General features: G+C 42.5%; 1 protein-coding gene across 2 annotated transcripts; it reads right to left on the reverse strand.

Moving 5' to 3' along the window:
• Window positions 1-1,462: 1,462 nt before the first annotated feature.
• trim25l (tripartite motif containing 25, like) lies at window positions 1,463-23,097 on the reverse strand. 2 transcript variants are annotated; one of them, XM_088930190.1, is made up of 18 exons: window positions 22,427-23,097; window positions 18,447-18,542; window positions 17,779-18,012; window positions 17,351-17,510; window positions 15,221-15,262; window positions 14,734-14,778; window positions 14,327-14,371; window positions 12,946-12,990; window positions 12,262-12,312; window positions 11,886-11,936; window positions 10,429-10,476; window positions 9,018-9,083; window positions 6,315-6,368; window positions 5,075-5,140; window positions 4,857-4,904; window positions 4,698-4,760; window positions 4,164-4,229; window positions 1,463-3,174 (listed from the first exon to the last, which is right to left on the reverse strand). In XM_088930190.1, the coding sequence occupies exons 1-18, from the start codon at window positions 23,006-23,008 to the stop codon at window positions 2,603-2,605; spliced, it is 2,334 nt and encodes a 777-aa protein (XP_088786316.1). In that variant the 5' UTR covers window positions 23,009-23,097; the 3' UTR covers window positions 1,463-2,602. The 2 variants fall into 2 exon arrangements, with proteins under 2 accessions (XP_088786316.1, XP_088786315.1); XM_088930189.1 differs by having other exon boundaries at window positions 4,698-4,904.
• Between the last annotated feature and the right edge of the window lie 353 nt (window positions 23,098-23,450).

A 23,450-nucleotide genomic window follows, 5' to 3' on the forward strand; every position in this document is an offset into this window, starting at 1 on the left:
AAGTTGTATGGTTTTGAACTCGTTGTTGCTATTGCTGTTCTGCGTTTATGTTTTCGGTCATTCCTTAACGTATCGGAGCATACAGTACCTGCAAATAGGTATTTCATTGCACTTCAGGTGGGGAGCTGCGTCAGCATGTGTAGGCTGCAAAGGAAGAAGTAATAGGTTTATTCCATGCTAAAAAAAAAAAGAAGAAAGAGCCTTCTTCAGGTGTGTCACACACCTGAAGAAGGCTCCACAGCCGAAACGTTGTGTTTTCTTTTTTCTTTATTTCAGCATGGAATAAACCTATTACTTATTTCATTGCACTTGTGCATATTACAAATAAACTCAATTGAACTGAATGACAACCACCACAGTATATTGTTATAGTTGCAGCCAGTCCTAATTAACCCCTCATTGCCCAGTTTCCCTCACACACCCCTTCGTTCACTATTTAAACCCTCAGTTCACTCGGTAACGTCGCTCGGTATTAGGAATTTTTCCGCCACCTGAGCTTGCAACGTCCTCGAACCTCTGGCTACTGAAATACTGACCTTTCTAGCGTTGGACCTTTTGACTACTCTTTCGTCTCGCCCCTTTTTGGAATTGTTTGCCTAGCGGCCTTCTCTAACCATGGTGGGTACTCCAGACTCCAGTGTCACGCCCTCTGCAGCCAGAGGGCGCTCCTACTCTGTCCTGTCCCTAGTTTGCTGTCCTTCTGGTGTCTCTCTCTCTGGGGATATATATTTCCGGGTCTCTCATTCACCTTCGCTCAGCATTGACTTTCGGATGTCCTGAGACCCGCCTAGCATCCAGGTCGCCCCATGTCCGTTGCCTGAGGGCATAGGTTTCTATACGACTCCTGAACTGCTGAGCCCAGGCTAATTCCCCATTCCGCTGCTACGCATATGGGTCTTCTTCCGCTCTCCTGCCTCTCCACGGTTCGTCCCTTCCGACACCCATGACATCCAGACTCAACCCGAGCTTTTGAGTCTTCTCGCTCTCAAGTGTAAGGTGAAGGTATGCTGCTACTTTGCCCCATTTCTCCAGGTGCCAACAACTCCGGTCAGCCCTGATTGCTGCAACACCTTAGAAAGGTAGGACACTGCTCCACCTTTGGACTTGTTGGGTTGCAGAAACTGTCCCTCACTTTCAGCCTTTGCTGCTCCCCCTAAGCTTCATGAGTCTGTTGGGTAACCAACAACCCCCGTCCTAGTGATCATGCAGCCCTTCTGTCCAAATCTTCTGGTGACCCTCGGCTCAGCCTGAACTGTATTTTCCTCAAGAACCATCGCTCGCTGAATCCCTCAGGCCTGTAAGCCAGCTCAACCTGGTCCCAATGAAAACTGCCTTTAAGAGGTCTCTCCCCCTTCCCTCTTTCCAGTTTTTCCACCTGGATGTTCTCTCACAATTGGACCTGGGGAGGGCGAGCTCCTCACAGGGCCTGTGTGGACAAACTCATGCCTATAACTACAGGATATGCAGAAATGATTTATTACTACTTGCAGAATTACACTCAAATATAGTAAAGATTCAACGACAGCCTTAATGATACATCTGAAAGGTTTCATGAGATGGATTAGCAAAGAATCACATATAGTTCTCCAAGGTGGGATTATATCCAACATTCACTTTGGATATAAACAGTAGGTTGATCTGTACATTTGAAATTATATGTCTTAGAGAACAGTCCTAATTTTGTAAGAATCAGTACAAAAATCATTCTTCAGAAAGCTGTGGATTAAAGTGGTTGACGTTTATATTAAAATATGAGTACCTTGCCATCAGTTGATCAATCTCAATAGATCAAAGGGGGTGTATACAGTACATATCAGTGTTTAAGGCCATTACTGTACATTCAAGTATCCCATGGGTCAGGAGATAGGGGTGATCTTTCTAAGCATAAATAGTCCCAATTGTGTTAATGCTCGATAACAATCAACCTGTAGTCAGAATATGATCAAGCCCGCTCCACACCACACAGATATCACAGAACAGTTTCTATAAGACAGGTTAGGAATTGAGCTTGTTTGGTTGCTGATAACTGAGTGAACAGGTGATCTCATACAGCCAGGGGTCTGGTTATCAGATTCACACAACCCCACCCCGCTCCCAGCCCCACACAAACAACCCTGTGTGTAAAAAGATTGCTGTGTAATACAGAATGCTTATTGCTGTGAGGCAAGAAAAACAACTGGGTGATAAAACAAACACGTTAATAATACAAATACCTACTGCACATGCCATAAACCAAAATTCTACTCGCTCCTAAGACATTCACATCTCACCAATTACTCTCCCATTTTACCGTTTGCTTTTATATACTATGTCACTGGTGAACTTTTTCACAATCTGATTCAGATACGTGAACTGAAAAGATATCAGTTTAGCTTTCCAATGTCACTTCTAGTCTCTCACCAAACCTGAGGACATGAACCCTTCACAACTCCGCGACAGCGACATTGAAGCCCTGAAGTCATCCACGTGTCACTCTTCTACAGCGCATTGAAATGCGGTTTTACAAACTCATCCTGGGCAGGGGAAATCGGAGGATCTAGGGGAAATGCAACGATCATTTCTTTTGGAGCAGAAGGGTAGCAATAAAACTTACTGTAGCTGCCTAGTTGCAGATCCTCACACTGTCGGTAAGAGTGCTGAATTGGCCCAAAGCAAAATCTAACCCCACTCCCACCCCACTCCCCACCCCGAACCCAGGATAGAGTGGCTCCACAAAGATGGCCTGGAAGGTGTGCAGGTGAGACATTGTGTCTGCAATGCTGTAGAAGGACAGAGTCCCCGCGTTGTAGTCCAGGTACACACCGATTCTGGGGGAGTAGGGCACCAAGATGTCTTTTTTCTCGTTCTTGTGGAGGGCCGAGCAGCAGGTATCGGACAGCTCCAGGCTCCAGGACTGGTCGTTGTAGCCCAGGCCGCTACCCGCATCTCCTCCCTGCCGGGGCATCGCTCTGTACGCCACCCCTACAGAAGACCCCCTCCCGCGCCATTCGATTTCCCAGTAGCAGCGGGTTCCTGACAGGCCTTCTTTGCACAGGACCTGAGTCCAGCCGTCAAACCTCTCCGGTCGGCGGGGGTAGGGCTGGGTCTCCCTCATCAGAGTAGCTTTAGTGTTTCCCTCGGACAGGACAAGGCGTCTGTGTGCTGTGTCGGGATCGAATACCAGCTTATAGGAGTCTGAAAAGGAGGAAAAGGGTGGTGAGAGGGGAACTAGGAAAATCGAACAGCTCTTAGGAAAGTCACACATATTACACCGCGGAAGACCAGGGACTGAGGCGGACAGATTTCACGGACATCTGCTCTTTACTGTGCGTAACTGGCACAGAATGGCAAAACCCCACCAAAGCACCCAAGTGTCCGTAAAAAGCAGTAACCCCCAAAACCCAAGGTGCAACAGTGTCGTAAACCCCCAAACGGATGCTGTGCGAGACAACACACAGACCAGACTCCTGTTAGTGACTGTGTACTGTATGTCCTTCACCCTGTTTTGCCTCTCTGTGTGATTGAGCTTGGACCTGATCGCCTTTTTATGGGTCTGTGTGTCTTTTCCTGCATCTGGGCATCGGCTTACGAAATTCCCTGTGGGCTAGTTAAGCACCCCCCTGTCTATTTTATAACCGTTTAATCCACATCAGGGTCAATGCGGGGGGAGGGGAGCCAGAGACGATCAGGCTATTGACGGTGGTAGAAAATATGTGAAAACCCCAGAACAGTTATCTCACCAGTGAACATATGCTGCTCTTAATGGGATTTATCACAGAATCGAATGCTCACAATAGGGAGTGGCCAGTGTCACTGAAAATCACTGCTGAATGAAACCAAATAAATATGGACTTTTACAAGGCCCATGAAAATGATAAGAACATAAAGGTAATGTAATATTGACAATAGAATAAACTGCATTTTGAATCTCAATATGTAAAATATGGATTTTCATAGGCTTTTGCAAGATTTTTTTTGTGTGTCAATGTATTCTTAAATGTTTTGTGTTCTAACTGCATTTTGTTTAGCTCTGCTTCTCTGGCAGTCTCAACGTGTGTGTGTTTCCACGTCTGTTTAGTTGTGTCTGTATGTTTCTCTTTGTGTCCGTGTCTGTCAGTTGTCTCTTCACTTTAGAGAATCCCCATCAGAAGGAGTCGGGTTATCTGTCGGTAAAAGAACCTCACATTTTAGAAACTCTGGTCTGGTCCTGGGCTGTGGAGCCTGCAGACTATAGACAGAAATCTCTCTCACTGTGGAAAAAAAAAAGAAGAGAGCAAATCAGAAGTTGTGGAGGAACTTACAAATGCCCCTTCATTAGAAAAGAACTTACACTGTATCTGCAGAACTTTTGAAAATGATGAAAGTACAAAAAGAGCACAAAATGAATTCACTTTCAGCATAGAAGCTCACATGATTAAATAATACAGCCTACTTACTTTACATTAAAGGTAAGTACATTAAACAGCAAGTTTAAAACATTAGAAATTGCAACGAGGAAAATTACTTTTTAAAGCATATACCGTATAATGGATTCTTCCTCAACAGACTTGTAAAGATCTTCTTGTGGTCGGTTTACATCTTAAAATCTGCCTGGATTGGTGGTGCCAGGTGACAGCTCTGGTGTGAGGGCGTGTAAAAAAGTGTGTTTCACTGTGTAAGAGGGAGCCAGTGTACGGGCTTGACTTATTTATTTGATGTTTCAAGGAAAACAGGCTTACATGGGGAGACCCCGCCATCATTAAGATTTGGAGTTGCTGAGTCAAGGAAAGGATTTATTTCACCTGGGAGAAAAAAAAAAGAGAAAAAACAGAACATTGTGGGGAAAAAAAAAATCCAGGAAGCAGAAACAGCACCCTTTGCTGTAGACGATGTCTTACCTTGGTCCATGAGACTGGCAGCCAAAGAGTTTATCACTCCATTGTCAGCTGGACAGACGGAAAGAAATACATGTTCCAGTGTTAACCACAGCCTTTTCCAGTCTTTCACTTATTGTACACATCTGTCTTTACATTGTCTGCTTATACAGTGGTGGTTCAGGTTTTTAGTCTAATTTGTGAGTTCTCTTTTACTGAAAATTCACTGAAAATGGATTCACCTGTGGGGATTCCTCTTGTATTCGCAGGATTTGGGGTTGGCGGGTCGAGGAAGAGATCAACATTAACTGCACACAGAATAAAGAGAAAAAAGGTTGTGAGGTTACTGGATCTTTACTGTGTCTCACTGACACACACATGCTCAGGCCTGGAGTGTTGCTACGGAGTGTCTATCTCACTTTCTGTGTAGAGTGACACTGATCCCTAACTTCAAATAAAAGCAAGAATGGATTTTTTTTCATAGTCCATTTTACTGAATTACCAATAACATATTGACATTTTTTGAAGTGACTATTTTTCAGCTACACTTCAATGCTTAGACACTTTGTTACAGACGTGTTTTGTAAGTGTTGTAATCTGACATTGACAGTTAAAAACATTTATTCCAAGCGGTACCTGTCCACTTAAAACGTGTAAAAGGGAACATTAGAAACGCAATGTGGGGATTCCAAGCAACATTTCAAAGGAACCAGAGTATGTGGCACCATTTCGATTGAGCAATCAGGGGAATTTCTGATTCATTACTGAACGCTGTTGACTTTCGAAAACAGATGATTCACCGTATTGTGTGAGCAGGCATTGTGCAACCTCTTACTAAGCTTAGCACTGCAGGAGATCGTCTCAACGGAGACTGTTGCTTGCTGAGATAGTCTCCAGCTCCCACTGCAACCCTGAGCCGAATGAAACGTTTAGATGGACTACAGGTGATGGGTTTTACTACTGTACTATACAGGGATTGCTAGTGTAGCGCTCTCGGGTTCACGTGGGTATGCGCCCTCGCCTCTGCCGCCTCAAGTCGGCCCCCCACCGTCAGGGACTCAAACCCGGGCCTCCGGCGTCACTCAACAGGGACCCAGCCAGTTGAGCTAAAGGGAAATCTCCCCTCAGCCGGACGGCTGCGGTCCCTGCTATTCACAGGGAAGGGCGGTGACGTCACCGCGCTGGTAAGCCGGCTCGCACAACCTGCAATGGTGGCCGTATGCGTTACACTAGTATATTATTTCCCAGGCACCTTCACTTCAGTTCTTGCAGAGCTTGGGCCATTCCCAGTCCCAGTGAGCTCTCCGTCAAGCTTGACCTTGCCTGGGGACTGCAGAATCGCAAGCTCGTAGGGCTCCCCCTGTACTCTAGAGCACAACCTTTTGCTGAGAACCACTGAGGCGAGTGGTTTTGCAGCGTAAGTAGGCTAAAATGTCAATCGATAAGGTGAGCATCCTTGATAGTAAAGATAGTAAAGCTTACCTTGTGGCTGTCTGCCTGGGGTCTGACTTAGACTGTTCCTTCCTCCTCGACTGGCTAGAGAGGAAAACATATAAAAATGGGCAAAAGAGAAAAGCTGGGAATTCAGTGTTAAAGTCATCTATTATTCCCGTCATTCAATTTACGGATTAAAATGACCTCTCATTCAGGTCTAGCCTTCTTTGAGACAAGCCCGATATTGTCCATTGAATTAATTCTATACTTTATCCCAATTTTTCTGAAGCATACAGTGTTTATGTTTATAAGAAGTATGTTCTGCTACGTGTCATCAAGACTTCTGCAGGCACTATACAGTATGTTGCCTGAGCCAGGAGTTTTTCCATTCTTTGCAGCTTCTTCTACTTCTGACGACTGATCACTTTCTCTTCAGGGCTTCCCACTTCACTTTTCTGTGATTGCTCTGGTATTTTGAACTCCATTTGGATGCTGTAGTTCTCAGTTTCTATGCATATTCTGTAAAGAAGTCTCTTGTACATGACATTGTTGTCCATTCTTATCTTCCAATGCCATTGTTCTTGTTAGATTTGTTATCTTTGTCAGGCTTTCAAAATTCTCTCTGTTTTTGTTCTCATAATTGCTTTGGATTTAATCACTGCTGCCTAGAGGTCAGTCTGTTTTGTCTTTCCTTAGTTCATTTCTGATATTCACATTTGCTTTTTTTGTAATGAAGGTTGCCTGACTCTGAATGTACAGCGAGCCTTTTGCTTTCAGTAATCATGTGCACATTTTCATTATTCTGCTGTTCATCCACTGTACATTATTTTTCTTAGCTTTCTCCAGAAAATATTTTCGGGGCCAGTTTTCATTCTTTGCTTATTTTTGTTTACACTTTAGTTTTAGTGCTTACCATTCACTGAATTGAATGTGTCATCTGATCAGACTTAATTCTATTTGATTCTTGCAAGTGCCATTAGGAGACACTTGTGTCTCTCCTCTTGATGAGTTCCATGCTTCCCAGCTGTGTTGTCCAATCCTCTATTTGTGTCTTTATCAATTTGTCACTTTGTCTGCTTTGTGTAACGAAAGTATTCTTTCAGGACCCTATGCAGACAACACGATCCGGGGAGGAGTGAGGAAAACACGGGGAAAAAGCAGGCGGGAGTCGGGAATGAAAACAGGGGGCGTGTCCATGGTGCGCTGGTGTTCGGGGGAGGTGTGGCCGAGGCAAACAATCCAGGAATAAGTCCAAGGGGGAGTCCAAGAGAAGGCGAAAATCCAAAACCGGGCAGTCCATCCAAGACGAACAGAATAAAAACGGGAACCGGGTCGGAACCGGCAGGAACAGGAACTTAAAAGCTTGACGGGACCAGGCACTTCCAGGTCCTGGACTCGCCTGGTACGGAAACCAGAGCAGAGCCCGGAAGAGAGTGGGCGTCTGGCTTTAAAGGGGAACTGAAAAGGGGGCTGGAACAGGGAGCAGGTGCGGGAAATTAGTAAAGAGCAAGGAAGGGCCGGAGCGTCCTTAAGAGGAGGGGTTTACGAACGTGACTCTTTGGTACAGTTATTGGTTGGTGCATATACTTGGATGACAGTGACACTGTTTGGTGAGGGCCAGCAGCCATATCACCCTGCAGCTCTCAACTAGCTACCCACTGAAGCTAAGCAGGGTTCAGATCCCCAGGCATTTCTTGATAAGAATAGAGATTTATGCTGGTGTCCGGGCCAAATTTCCCCCCTCGGCCTTTACCGTGGCCTCCAAATTGTCCCCATGTATGATTGTCTTGCACTTGCCATGCGATGGACTGGCGTCCTGTCCAGGGTGTACCCTGCCTTGCACTCGTTGCTTGCCGGGTAGGCTCCGGCTTCCCGCAACACCATACGGTATAAAGCGGTTTGACAAATGACATGACATGACTATTTGGTGAGGCACTATTTGAATAGAATTGCTTCAGCCTGTAATTTGCTTGCACTTAAAGACATACTGTATCTGCCCTGTGATGGACTGGTGTACTGTCCAGAGTTTAACCTGCCTTACGCCCATTGCTTGCCCATGACCCTGAATTGGATGAAAATGGATGGATGGGTGGATGAAGACACATGTGACCAAGATTTTTTGTACCAGGAATCCCGTTCCTCTCTTTCCTTCATTCTCTTCTCTGCTGTTCCAGCTCTGCTGTTTCCCACACTCTACAGTATGTGCCCAGAACAGGAGATCAGCTCAAGAGTTCATCCTGCTGAGCCAATCAAAGAAGCAGTACTTCTTCAGTGCACTGTTGGTGCTGATCTCCTCTCCAAGTGTTAATAGCAATTGGCTTACTAGGAACTTTGACAGGTATTCCTTTTAGTCCTGCTGGGTTTTCACACTCTGAAGAACACAGCCATGATGCTTTATCTGCAAGTGTTTTTACCCAATGCAAGCATTAAATAACTACACACTATTTTCTTCTAAGGCTGAAATGGTGCATTTCTACAATGTGGCTAAATTAATTGAGTTGAACCAGCTTTTCTTTTACAAAACACATACAACCCTAACCCTAGCCCCTAATCCTAACCCTAACACATACACATTCTCATAATAAGCTACAGTTATCACATTGAATGGAGAAAATCCCCAGTTTGAACAAAACAATTACCTTTAAAAGTTGAGTGTTATGTTAGGGTATTTTTGAGCACAGTCAATACATAAATGGCAAAAAAAAAATACCAAGCCTAGTTATCTGTGAGTGAAAAAGCAATCAGACTCACATATGACACTATCTGTTCTGCTCAAAGGTTCTGGATCTGGGTGTCCACCGTCTCGAATTTCTCTCGCTGTGAAGACAAAGGAAAGGAGGAGACAAGTGAAACAAGACCATTTTGAATGACACCTCCTTCATAGTGAGGCCCAATGTGTCTATTAGAGTTTAGAATGAATTTATTTATGAATGATTATCAATGATTTTCATTTTTGAGTGTGTTGTATGAGTTTCATTTTTTCATTGATTTTGTTTTTATGGTGCCTTTGAGAAACTATTAGAAGAAATTATATAGCTCATGCCCATGGCAGGTTTTCTTTGTACTGTACAGTATGTTGTTTCTCTTCTGCTCCCAGTCTGTGAGAGTGCTGGCCCCAGCAATGGAGGAGGGGGACAATCTCTGGGTAAAAACGGCCCCATGCCGATAACAGAGGCAGAATTCCCACAGATTTGGATGGAAGAAAAACCTTTTTTTTTTTCCATTTCAAAAACTACAAGAGAAAAAAATGTTGAATTAAATTGAAGAAGAAAAATTCTCCAAGAAACTGAGTCTTGGATATACCTATATCACAAAATAGCCACCAAAAACTTCTATTCATTAATCCATTTCATGAATGAATTGGGTAATTCTCTGTTTAACCATTCAGTCACTAGGGGATTTAAGGTTACTGACTCTTTGTATCATTACCCTGAATGTTAGCAAATAGGGGTTTAAATAGCTTTATCCCCCATGCGCTACACTTAGTGACATCTATCAGGAAGGGTTACACAAAACCTTCGCTCACCTGTAAGGAGGACTGAGCTCTTCTCCTGATTAATCACCATTTGTAAACAACCTAGTACAGCCCCAACAATAACACAAAAGCATTGTCCTCTTGGTAAGCGGGGTATACAGTTTCTGCTTTTTCTCTTGATTTTTACCAGATTTGACATTCAACAAGTTAAATCCCTACTTCCCCTAGGAACAATCAATTCTCTAACTAAAAACAAAACATGGGGCAGTGCTTATGCTACCATCAATGTCTTTGGAATTTACAGTAACATGGCCAGTCACAAAAAAATTAAATGAAATTACACCAAAACAAATATTCAATATCCAAATTATCCATGATGTTTCTTTGGTCATTGGCCTAAATAATAACTTTAGACTAGTAATGAAGTAGTGCAAGTAGTAGTGACCCATATTCTGTATATGTATATGCTGTAAAATGTAGCTACCAGTAAGGTCAAGATTAACCAATCATGATAACCGTGATTCCTTTTGAAAATTTAATAACAGCTTACAGTTTATGTGCATTCAAATCCCTTCTGTAATCTTCTTTGTATGGAAGAACCAAGGTATCATTCAATTCAATGTCATTGTCAATAAAGACCCAGGTACTGTATCATCCCATTCAGTGTTACAGCCAATATGGCCTTACGTCTAGCAGCATCTCCTCTCTGTCTGCGCTCTGGGTTCCGACTTGAAACTGCAGCGTCGTGCACAGAAGAGAGGGAGAAAAAAGAGAGAGAGAGAGAAAATGAGCTATAAGCTGGAGAAGGAAAGGATATGAAAACAATATTTCAAATAAGAAAAGTAAGGCCTTTCAGTCCCAGTTGTAAGGAAACAACAGGCTGATCAGAAAGGCGACATACAACGTAACACTTTAACTTTGAGACTTTAAAAGTGCCTGCGCACATGGATGCCACGTGGCTCATACACATAGAAAAGTTAAGATAGGGAGGGAACTAAAACACCTGGGATGGTCATTTTTCTTTCAGTGGGAGCTCTGCAAGACTATTAGGAATCAATCTGCACAGTCCATGCTGTTGTTTTTGTTGTTATGGGAAGCTATTCTCTTGGAGGCTTCAAACAACATATGGCTCAAAACAGTTCAAGTCCTCACAGTGGCATCCAGAAATACTATTGCTTCCTAGCCTCGTAAATTAAACATCTTGGGACAGTTCACATTGTTTCAGTTCAATTCTATCACTACAATCATTTCTTTTTAACAGTCCAGCAGCGTCATTTGTTATTTCTGATTATAGCTACTATATTAGTACTATAACTGTAAAAAATCTATCAATCCATTTTCTACAGTAACTGCTTTGTCCAATTCTGGGTTGCAGAATGGCCTGTGTCAATCCTGACAAGCAACGGGCTCAAGTCCATTCTAGGGCACGATTAAATAAACAACAGCTTTGACATATAGGAAGTTGCTATTACGCAATAAAAAATGAAAGATTACTCTAATTCTTAAGTTTTGTGGTAATTTGCAAGCAAATTGCTTGGATTGCAGGTTAGGCATTGTAATCATAAGTGATTTCAAACTGGCCTTTTCAATTACAGTAGGAAAAAAAATTAAATGTGTGTCGATTTAGGTTTTAATAAATGGTAATCGCATTCATCATTTTTGTTCTCTCCGATAAAAAAAAATGAATCTGTTTAATGAAGGTTTCTCAGATGCTTGATGCATTACTTTCAGTATAAAGAGTAAAGAGAATATTTAAAAGTTCTAAACGTGTTCTGCAACGTTCAGTATTTTTGGGGCCAGAAGGAGGAATTTTCGGGTGGTGCCGTGGCTCTGTGGCTACAGATCTGCGCCTATGGCTGGAAGGTTGCCAGTTCGTATCCCGTGGCCGGTAGAGGAATCCTACTCCATTGGGCCCCTGAACAAGGCCCTTAACCCCATCTGCTCCAGGGGTGCCATATAAATGGCTGACCATGCGCTCTGACCCCCAGCTTCTCTCCCTGTCTGTGTGTCTCATGGAGAGCAAGCTGGGGTATGCGAAAAGACAAATTCCTAATACAAGAAATTGTATATGGCCAATAAAGCGAGCTTATCTATCTTTCTCAAAAAGAGTGTCTTAGTGTTTCTCTTAGTAAAAGAAGGCTCACCTTGTCTGTCAACATTTCTAGGTGCAGAAGAGTTCACTGAGGCTCTTTCAACTGTTGGGAAGAGACAAAAAAGACAACAATCAAATAACACAAAGATTGGACAATGTAGAGCGTGGAACATCGCTCTCACTGACACAACCAACACACACACCACAGTTTCTGTACTTGTACACATGCAAGTTTACCTATATACACGCACAAGCAATCACACACATGACACGTTGCTACTTGCACTGTTGTGCGTCATGAAGACAGCTCTGTGCTGTAAAACTAGCTGTAGAGGTGGATTACTCCGAGAACATCGCCATAACCGGGGTTCCTTTCAGCCACGGTATAAAACATCTGGCTGACCTAAACGTTTTTTTCAAACACTCACATCTCGAAGGCTCGTCCCTGTTTCTGATGCCTGAAGTCCGCAGATTAAAAACTGAAATTCAAAATGTAAAGGATAGAGATAATAAGAGAGAAGTGACTAGGAAGGATCTAAGAGATAAACAATCCTTTCTCTGGTGGACTGAGAACACTGGATCAGTCTTAGCCTGCTTTCCTCCAATAGAGAGCACTTCAGCAGCATCATTATACAACACACTATAGGACAAGAGCAAGTATGGTAATATTTTCAATAATGTTTTTTTTGCTGGTATTGACTATTTAATCACACTAAATAACGCAATTATTGAATTATAGAATTGTCTGTTACACTAAACATTTGAAAAGTAAAATTGTCATTATTGTCATTGCAAGTGGTGCTTAAATAATTTTAGGCAGTCAAGGTTGTGTGTGGACTGTCTGAGTGACCCATATTCTGTGCATGTACTGAATGCATGAAAGTGTAGCAGCTAGTAAGGTGATCATTTAATTATCCCTTACTCAAAATATCATTATCCTCACTAATCATACTATAGCTAATACAGCGCTGTAAATATATAGTGTTATATAGTGTTATGGTCCTATCATAAATGCTACATTTCTACTTTTAAATTCTATTATTGACAATGATCGTTTCAGGTAGGAATCTACAGTATATTTCGTGCACTACACTCGATGTATGAAGGCTTACCTTGTCCACGCTTTTCAGTGGTTCTTATCCCAAGAGAGGGCATTGCTATGGACGAGATACACAAGGGAGAAAGACAGAAATGAAAGAGGCTGGAGGCTGGGAACTCCAGGTAAAACAGTTCAGTACTGTTCCTTATTTGGTCAGTCATCTGCTTAAGAGTTGACAGAGAGACGCAAGAGGTGTTCCTCTGCTAACAGGAACAACAGAATTTAGTATGAGGTGATTTGAGATATGTCACTCTACAGATATTTAGGTCGGCAGTTTCATTAAAAATCTCTATCGCCTGTCGCCTATACCTGAACATTTTACAAACTGATTATTGGATTATTTCAATAATAATATAACAACGTCTTATATCAATCCAATTCTGCTTCTTTTACCAGAGAGTTGGTGTTTCTGAGGTGTTTTTATATTTATTTATAGCAGGAAATCTCAGATGCTCTTACCGTACATTCGTGCCATAGGAGTAATGTCAAAATATTACCAATCATGAAACGTTGTATCTGTCATCTGTCTCTCTTTCAGACCATAGGCCGATCAAAACCTTTCAAAACCACTTTTGCTGTCAGCACTGAAAATCTATCCCCCTCCCCACCACTGAGGAACCTGGTAAGAAGACCAGTGACAGCACCTGATCCGGCACTTCAAGTCTTCCAGTGCCAGCTTTTGCAATCCCCTCCCTGTGAACCATTTCCAGTAGCTGCAGTAAACCTAAGTAATTTTACTGATTGTATTGTCTTCTTGCTGTGGATCACTTTTCAACCTAAATAGTCCTCAAAGGAGCAAAGCCTTAGAAAGCCCTGGTACAAAACATTTTGGGACACACTTTTCTAAAGCAGGCATACAGAGGCAGGGTAATTTCGAGATATTTGCAGAGAACTGTGTTGCTACTTAACTCTGTATAACATTCGTTTCCTTTGTGTTTTCCTTGTGTAAAGGCTGGTCTTTTCCTACAATGTAGCAGTTAGAGAGCAGTATGAGCATCAGTGTTGCGCTATGTTACAATATATTTACACACTATAGTTCAAGGGATTTTCTCTTGCTTTGCTCAAACAGAATGAATTCTACATTCTGCTGTCATCTGGCAGGAGTACAGTATGCGAGTCCACACCACCATTCCACCCTTAACATTGCTCAATTGCAGTATGAAAAGAAGCAATTGATTTGAAAGGCGTATTAGTCTTTATGTCTTTGTCACGGTGTATTTTTTCCGTGTGAGTGCATTTTCAGGAGAGTTAGTGTTTTTTGCACGTATCTGTGTTTTTTCAAGAAGCTGGAATTTCTTATTTTCTGTTAGTGCACAGTATGAATATTAATAGTGCGAAATTCAGTCTGTCTGATTGCTTGTTAAATCAATATATAAAAGGATAAAGAGTCTTACTTCGTTCTCGTCTCTCTGTGTTCTTAGGCCCCAGAACACTAAAGACTAAGAAAAAATACAGTGTCAAAAATGAACTTTGAACAAGGCCAATACTGTACATTCACAAGATTGTCACATTCACAGTGATTCTGGAACTGTACAGAATCATCCCCAGGAAAAATCTTGAGCAACTTACACATGGAACTGTTATAATGTTATAACATAATGCACAAATATAATACCAAACCCATGGCTACAAGGAGTAAATATTCTCAATAATATTGTGCATATAGACTAGGCAACATCCCCAGAAGAATCCACACTCCAGTATATCCATGTCGTTTTTTATTCTGCTTGTGTGTGGATATTCATCCATTAGCTCATCGCTAAAACTTTCCACAAGGACATTGCAGTAAAAGGCGACTCACTTTTTAAAAGATCTGCTTTGAACTTGGTTCCTGCACCTCTATTGGCTGTGGTCAGAGAAATATGGAGGGAAAAACAGCATATTAAACATGAATCCGAGGCACAAATCTCACTTTCACTCATCTCCTTGCCTCTGTGAGAGGTGTTAAAAGTCTGTATTTGCACTTGAGTAGTTTGCTTGTGTGGAGTGAAGACAAAACTGTCTAAGAATCACCTGGAATAAGTCTGCATGAAACAATAGCAACTGTTTTTAAAATTAAAGTTCAAGTAGCTGGATTTCTTCAAATTTATCAAATATACACCAGATGTGCTGCTTTTTTGTTGGTTAGAACTTCAATTTTACTTCAATCATTTTGTCCCGTGTGCAGTGAAACTTTCACTCTGAGTTCTTCTCTTAGACATACAGTACTTGTCTGTATCTATGCTATGTATCTTTTGTACATTCAGACAAAAGGCATAATGCCACTGACTCTATCAGGCAGACCTTACCTCTGGAGCTGTCTCCCAATGTTAACAGCAGAGTCTCATTCACTGAATACATAGGAACAGAAAAACATGAGTTATACAAGTAAGAGTTCTGAAGATCATTTATTTTTTTACATGACCAATTCACAAAGCTCTGACAAAGATAATAGGCCTGAATGAAAAAATTAGCCCCTTCCTGTCAAATCAAAAGTTGACATTTTACCATACTAAGTATGAGTGTTGCTGTTTTATTTCCTAAATATGAAAGGATTCTATAAACTTCAAGTAGGGTTTTTTAAGAAATCATTTTCACCTCCATAGGACGACAGGTGGAGAGAAGGCAACCGAATAGGCAACATAATTAACACTAAATGTGTTTATTGTTCTCTCTCAGCCCAATACAATTACAATTTAAACTGCAGTATTTTATTAAAACAGCTTTTTAAACCTCACTTACAACCTACCCGTGTAACCTATTTTATATATTAACAAATGCATACTTCATGAATTACAGAGTTATAGGTCTCTTATTAATAGGGCTCAGTGTCTGATGATGATTTATTTTCTTTAACTACAGTACTTATTGATATAATTTGTATAGGGTTTTGGTTTTCTTTGACTCTTTTGTCTCTTTTGAAAATAGTACACCAGAAGTGCTGAAATTCCCTCAGAATTCCCTAGAGAAGTAGAGAAGGAAGCCGATCTCAAAAACAAGTGAAGTGAAAAACTGGTGTTACAACTTGAAATAACAGGTCAGGTACACAATGGTAGAAGCATCATTGTCAAAATAGTTTGAGAAGCAATTAGCTATCCAACGACAGACAATTAGAAACTTGCTCACCATTGGAGAGCCAGGTGAGGTGGAGTGTAGGCGGACACTGACAAGATGCAAGCTTGGACTGCACCCTGGTGAGTTCACCAGTCCATTGCAGGGTAACCACACAGGTAATGACTTACACACACTGTTACGACCCCAAGTGTCTAGGGGTAAAGGGGTGTAACATTTAGGATAATTCTTTTGGAAGCAGGTGGGTTCTGGTGAGGGACTAGGAAGCGTGATAGCAAAGGTGGGCGCAAAAGTGATGATTAAGTTGAAGAAGTGACTTGTAAGACACAATAACACACAGGGGTAAGGAACTAGAGTGGTGCCAAAAAAAAGAAAATAACAAACAAAATGGAGCCGGCTAGGAAAGTGAGGGAAAGCTAACCTTTCTACAAAAGAAAACCCGAAACACACGGTCTTCGGTGTCTTCAACACCCCAGCTAACCTTCCCTGACTACCCAAAACCATACAAGACAAATGGCGCTATCCCGTACTAAACTAGTGTTACTAATACAAAGTCAACTAAGTGTGTAAAGTGTACCCAACAACCTAAACTAACCTTATACATAAAAGTTCACACAAAAACACAAGTGAACTAGGAATACAAATAAGGGAAAACGAGAGTAATCAACAGGAACAGGTACAAAAGAACACAAAGGTTGAACTTGTAACACGTTAGGGCAAGGTAATGGCAAAACAAGGATAAACACACAAACAAACGAAAGTACAAAGAAACAAACAGAAACCAACAAAATAACAAAGCCGAAGCTATACGAAAATACACACAAACAAAGCAAAACAAACTAGCCAAAGCAAAATCAAAAGCGAAGCGATAACCAAAGCGAAATGAAGCAAAGCGAAACCAAGCGGGACCAAAGTCAAACAAAAGGCCTCTCCTTCCTGAAAACCTCCATGTTATATAGTGAATAAGATGCAGTCTGATTGGCTGAGAGGCTGATTGATTATGATGTCATACGGAACAGTGATGTAATGGTGGGCCAATGGGGAAGGGAGAACAATTAAAGGTCAGCAGTGTGGAAGATAACGACAAAAACACACAGACCACACACTGGGACGTAACACACACATGGGAGTGTGCTGGACAGCATGTCTTTGGACTGTGGGACAAAACCCACATGGACACAGAGAGAATATACAAATCCGTCACAGAAGGCACCCCAGTCTAGCATCCTGTCTGGGACCCCAGATCAGCACTAATGGACACACCACCTTGCCACCTCCCTCCAAGTTAGATAAAGCTTCCCAAAATAAGATGCCCTGTGTATTATGGGAAAGAAGCACAAAAAAAATGCTATTTTATTTTTCCTAACCTGTCTTGGAGATCTTGCCCAATTCCCCCGTGCAGATGTCCTCCAGTCTCTCTCTTAGCTCAATCACAGCCGTCCCAACAGGTTCAAATGAGGCTTCAGGATGGGCAGTGACACTGGGTAGGTCTCCAGCCTCAGGAGACTCACAGTATGACGGGTAGGTCTGTCCAGCCGGGAAGAGTAGAGAAGAAAACACGTTTCCCGTCAAACCCGTCTGGCTGTAACACAATCCATGGAAAAGCAAAGAAACAGCTCGGCTGAAGAGCCCACGGGCTGTTCGAATAAACTGACAGAGAAAATATCCCAGCGCATCGATACAATCTATGACCTGGGATTTTGACTATAGGTGATTCCTGGATAAACTGACACTCAGAAGAGAATGCGGTCCTCTCCCACCCATAATTCCCAAAGAAATACAGTCATCAACGTACCTCCAAGAAATGGATGTGATCCTCTGAACAGGCCAGCTGTCGAAGCTCACTTTCTCTTTTCTTAAGATCAGTGATCTCCTTCTCCAGCTGCTCAATTACTTCTTCTGCTGCGCTCACTTTCTCCTGTCCTTTGGTGCTGAGGATTTCGTTCACCAGCGTGCGCATCCTCTCGATGGAGTGGATCAGCTCTGTCAGGGTGTCCTCACTCTCCCCCATGATCTTCTCGGCTGAGCGCTAATTGGGGGGAGGTTTTACAGGGGTGTGACTGTGGCTCATAACAGCACACTACTGAACACTCACTTTGAAATAATGCACTGCCGGTCAAATGTTTAACCACAAATGAAAACACAGGCTATCTTATTCTTATTTCTTCATTAAGATGAAGAGGGATCTTTACAGTACACGCCTGAACAAATAAGTAATTCCCTCTTAAACTCATGCTGAAGTTATTGATGAGCGAATCGTCTTCATAACGAGGGCCAGTGTGTGGTCTTCTCACTAGGAAGGTGTGACCCAGCGTTGTCTAATTTATTTCGAAGACTTGGAATTAGAATAGTGGGATGAGGTTCAGATTGTTTTAGTTGCAGTGCAAAACTACATGCAATTCTGCTATAGGGCAAAAAGTTATAGCAGATACCCAGGACGTCTTGGTTTAGTGCAATACCCACTTTGAATGAGTCTGCTGCTTTTTTCAGATCCTTCAGCTCTTTCTGTCTCTCCTGGATCCTCTGCTGTATTTCTGTCTGCACTTCGACCAGCCGCTTCTGTGAAGAAATGAAGAAACGAATGCCGAAACGTCGCCACGAGCTTTTCACCCCTGAGCTTCGGCAGCACAGAGAGAACATATCCTGGATCCAGAGCAGAGTGAGTGCTTCGCCTCACCTAGTCCTGTGCTCCACCTAGTCCTGACACAAATTCCTGAAACTCACAGCCTGTAATGAGGAAGCTCTGGGAAACAGTGACGGAAAATGGTCAGACGAAAGCATTTTGTGTGGTAAGACGTCTTCCAGCTCTGCGAGAACCCCTCGCCAGGAAGAGAGCAGTTTCCTCAGACCCAGAGGAAAAGGGAGCAGGAAAAGTGACTGGTGAATTGGACATGGACACATCTGGAGCCTGAGTTTTTTATTGTTTTGTTTCTTTTTTATTATTCTGCCTAACTGGCAAGGTGATATAACGAGAGAGGACCATTGAAGGAAGAACTTGGAGAGAGATGGGGTTTTGTTGCATTTTTTGGAACTGAAAACACTGTAGATAAAAAAAGGACTATTTATTTTTCTTCAAAAAGCTAGTCCACATGTTTTCATCCATTATTCTGAGTCCCATCTGTTACAACAATCACTGCTACTGTACTGCCATCCCCAGCAGTGTCAACTATGGGGGATGTGTCTTGGTATCACACTACTGGCTGTTCAGTAACAGTATACTGTAGGTTAGGTCCCCTTTTCAGGCCATAAAGGCCCATGTGGGGAGTGGGAGGCAAGGGCCACCATTTTTCTTGATCATCCAACACTGGAGGTGGAGGTGTAGTGGTCCACATCACACTCCAGCCAGCCTATCACCCCCGGAAGGATTAACCCCCGGTACTCATTTGGAAAGCAGGCTGAGTGGACCTGGGAGCCATCTGGAAGGAATTAGAGCAAGCTACTGTACAACACTTGCCCCTTCATGGGATTGAACCCGGGACCTTCCGGTCAGGAGCTCGACACCCTTGCCATCTGAGCTATCAGGGCTCCACTAACAGTATACTGTACACATTGAAAAGAAAAATGTTGGTCTTGAAGGTGATGAGTGATTCCTAGTGATTTCATTCTGGCAGAACCCCTGGAAGCAGGAGTTCAAGCAGACAGCTCAAGAAAGTACTCATACAGTTCCTCACCGACTCGCTGGACCTGATGAAGTCAAAAGGGCATACAGTACAAACTCAACGCAGATAGCAGTCCGAGAATTGAACCCAGGGCAGCAATGCTAACCACTGACCCACCATTTCGCCAAGCTCAACTATTTATTAATTAATCAAATGTATTAATCTTCAACAGTTTATTTGGAAAACTTATAAATCCAGAAATACAATATATCTTGTTCACATTATACAGTTTATCAACAGCAACGATTTAGCCTAGTTAAACAAACGTGGTGCTATTCAACCCTAAAACCTATCCTTTGTTTTTTACCTCATTAGTTGTACAGTCCCATATCAAACACCAAACTTTTAGCTGACCTGTCCTTTTCACTGAGTTAAAAAAAAGGACAAGTCTCCATTCATGCCAAATTCCAGGCTCTAGGTTATAAACGTGGGCCTCTAAACTAGTATTCCAGAACAGTTCTAAACCCCCCTGAAACCAATCAGGTTAAAGCCAAAGTATCAGTGGATTCCTCAAACACTTAATTTTAGCTGGTCTGTATCTTCTGAAAAACATTTGGAACTGCAAGTGATTTCTCCCTGACATTTACTGAGCCAGTGTTACGTTATTGTTAGGGATGGACTCTATGTGGATCCATAGAACTCAAAGACTGCCAACAGGATCAAACAGGGAGATCCAAGGTCAAAGTCCAAAAGCAGTAGGTCCTAGAGCAAAGGTAGCCAAGGGAGAATCCAAAAACTTGTGGTCACACAACAGGCCTAAAGTCTGTAGGCCAAAAAGGGGAATATAGAGACTGTTTCCCAGAAAACAGGAAGTGGAATTCTCAAGTGAAAACCTAATACTGAGCAGGAGTGAGCCAGAGAGCTGGGCTTAAGTAGGCTGGGGAGGGGAGGTGTGGTGATGAAGAAGCGCTGGGATTGGTTAACGAGGTCTAGATAGTCTATGTCTTCTCTGAGTAGCTGAGGTACAGTAGGTGCCTGTGGGTTAAGAGTCCCCCTGGTGGCGGGATGGTGGTACTGTAACAGCCGGATTCATTGAGTTCACATCAACGAAAAACATTTGAGTATTGCGAATTCCACACATCCACTCCTTGGATCGTACACTTTTTGTCAGATCAACCATCCAGTTCTAGAATCCCTGAATTATCATGAGCAGTATGGCTTGTTCCAGAATTAAGAGCTTCTTAAATGTCATGGCTCACCAGTAGGATTGTGTGGTGCAAATTAATATTCTCCTATGGACAGTTCCTTTTGGGAAAACAGGCCCAAGGTCTTTGAACAATTTAAGTGTGTAAGTGTACTACATATATAAGTTTACCCAGTATAACTATTACTATACTGTTTTGATATTATACCCATACTGTTGATAATACATTTAAATATTATAAGAAATAGCAAGTAAAAAGAATCACAGAAAATGAGAAAATAGACAATATGTCAGATGTACAAATCTCTTAAATTGGTAGTTTAACAGATCTAATGTCTTTCAAAACTGCTAAATGTCACCATGTTTAATGAATAAGAATGCAGACCGGAATGTGCTCAGACAGCATTGTTGTGAATGAACCTACTGGATTTTCTGGAAGACTGTGTGTATGACTGATAATACAAACTTTTCACAAGTGTCGCTTAAGTAGGACGCAATTTACAGTAAAAGCGTTCAGTTACTACCAAAATATAACTAAAATTAAAAAAAATGGTTTTGTGCTTGTGCATAAGAAAACCGATCTAAAAAAGAATAACTCTGGCCCTTACTTCAGAGTTCGGCTATTGAGCAGAATGATGGGGAAGACCGCACATAATGTACTATCTGTATAATGCAAGGAATCAATTTTATTAGAGAGACTAGCAGAAAAGACAAAATCCACCCCTTCAATGCCCTTTTGCAAGGCTGACTTTTACATCATGATTCAAACCAGAGGGAAGTGTTGGGTACAGAGGGCAAGCAGGTTTACTAGAAGCAGAAATCCCAAGGATAGACAATAAAGGAGAGTGAGGGTAACACCTGCGATATTTTGTAAATTTGCCTATCACTGCCAGTGAGATGCTGCGTTGAGGTCAATACTGATTGACTGAACCCTAATCAAGTACCGAACTGAACAACAGTGTTAACCACTATTCCGCCCAGCATTCCATGTGCATGGTTCAGAAAAGATTATGAACACCAACCCCTTTGTCCCACAGCACCTGGTGTATTAAAGGTGAAATATCTATCTGCAATGGAGTGAGAAAGTAATGTTTCATTCACGAATTCTGACTAAGCGTGGAAGAATAGCTCAACCAAGGTTCTCTTTGATGTTTGCTGTTGAAAACTTAAAAATAAGTAAGAAGATTAAAATGGAAATTGTAATAATGAACACATACTATATATACACTGGTGTGTGTTTCATTCCGCATGCATTCATTAATGTTAATGGTTATCAGAAATTATTTCCTTGTAACTAGAGTCGTCCTCCCGCCAGCCCAAGTTGCAAAAATAGATTGCTTCCAGGTTTATTGACCTCTATTCACACTGCTTTTTTAATAACATGAATCCTGGATTATTGTAGAAAGAGACATGTTTCTCCAGTATCTTTTCATGGAATTCTTTTATTGTTGAACTTTTATTCTGGGCAGTGTTCTCCGGGGTGCAGGGCTCATGCTGCACTTTGAACAGAAGCTGACGGGAGACCAGGAGCTCTTCAGGAACGTCTAACCAGCAAATGCCAGCGATGATAGTCAGAATAAAAATGAAGAACCTGACAAGAAAGAAAGACATTCAAGAAAGTGGGACGAATCGTACTGTACCTGTTTCTCGGTTCTTTCTGTTTTGGTGGAGACCGTGTCATGGCCCTTGTGATGGCTGCTAGTACAGAGCCAGCAGATAAATTTCTGGTCGGTGCGACAGTAGAACTCCTGCAGGTACTTGTGCTCCGAGCAGATCTTCTGGTCCAGCTGCCCAGTGGCACCAATGAGCTCGTGCCTCTTGAGGGCGGCCGACTGGTAATGTGGCCTGATGTGCTCCTCGCAGTATGAGGCCAGACACACCAGGCAGGACTTCACGGCCGGCAGCTTCTTGTCCTGGCACACGTCACAGGGCACCTCCAGGGACGACTGCACGACTGCCTGGGAAAGCGAGTTGGGGCCTCCCTTCTTCAGCTGCTCCACCGCCTCCGCCAGCATGGTGTTTCGGGAGATGGCCGGCTTGGGGCAGAAGGTCTGTCTGCACTGGGGACAACTGTAGATGCCGATGTGGTCATCCTTCTCCCAGTAGTCCTTGATGCATTCCATACAGTAACTATGCCCGCATGGGATAGTCACTGGGTCCTTAGGTAAATCCAGACATACGGGGCAGTTGAACTGCTCCTCTGTCCATAGTTTGGTGGTCATACTGCAAGGAGACAAGCCTGAGAAAATACAGGAGTCCGCCAAGGGCACAGAGAGAGTGGCCTGAGCTCTCTCTCTCTCTCTTGTCACTGTAGGGTGACAGACCTGTTTTCAGTACGAAAGAAGTGTCTCACACACACAGGTGGAGATTGTGACAGAGCAGGTTCTGAGAAAACAGGAAGAACAGCTGCTGTCGTACAGTGTAGCACCTGATTGAGAGGGGAGGTCGGCTCACACTCTGTTAATCCCACAAAGGACTACCACAGTGGGACCTTTCTATGACAACATAAGAAGGAAAACAAACATGAAATTATTCACGCACATACTGTATAGTTCACAGCCATAAATAAATAAACTGCACACAACACTCTCATGTATACAAATTGTATACAGTAGTTTGCAGATGTAACATTTTTACTGACTTTTATTAATGAATGTTCATTGA

This window comes from Atractosteus spatula, chromosome 13 (genome assembly GCF_055471065.1).
Source record: "Atractosteus spatula isolate fAtrSpa1 chromosome 13, fAtrSpa1.hap1, whole genome shotgun sequence".
Taxonomy (NCBI): domain Eukaryota; kingdom Metazoa; phylum Chordata; class Actinopteri; order Semionotiformes; family Lepisosteidae; genus Atractosteus; species Atractosteus spatula.

Excerpts from the sequence above, each read along its gene's own strand:
- trim25l (XM_088930189.1), bottom strand. The coding sequence starts at position 23,008 with ATGACCACCAAACTATGGACAGAGGAGCAGTTCAACTGCCCCGTATGT. Across the intron at positions 17,511-17,778 it reads ATCACATCCATTTCTTGGAG|ACCTACCCGTCATACTGTGA; the intron begins GTACGTTGATGA and ends CCGGCTGGACAG. Across the intron at positions 14,779-15,220 it reads ATTGGGAGACAGCTCCAGAG|CCAATAGAGGTGCAGGAACC; the intron begins GTAAGGTCTGCC and ends CTCTGACCACAG.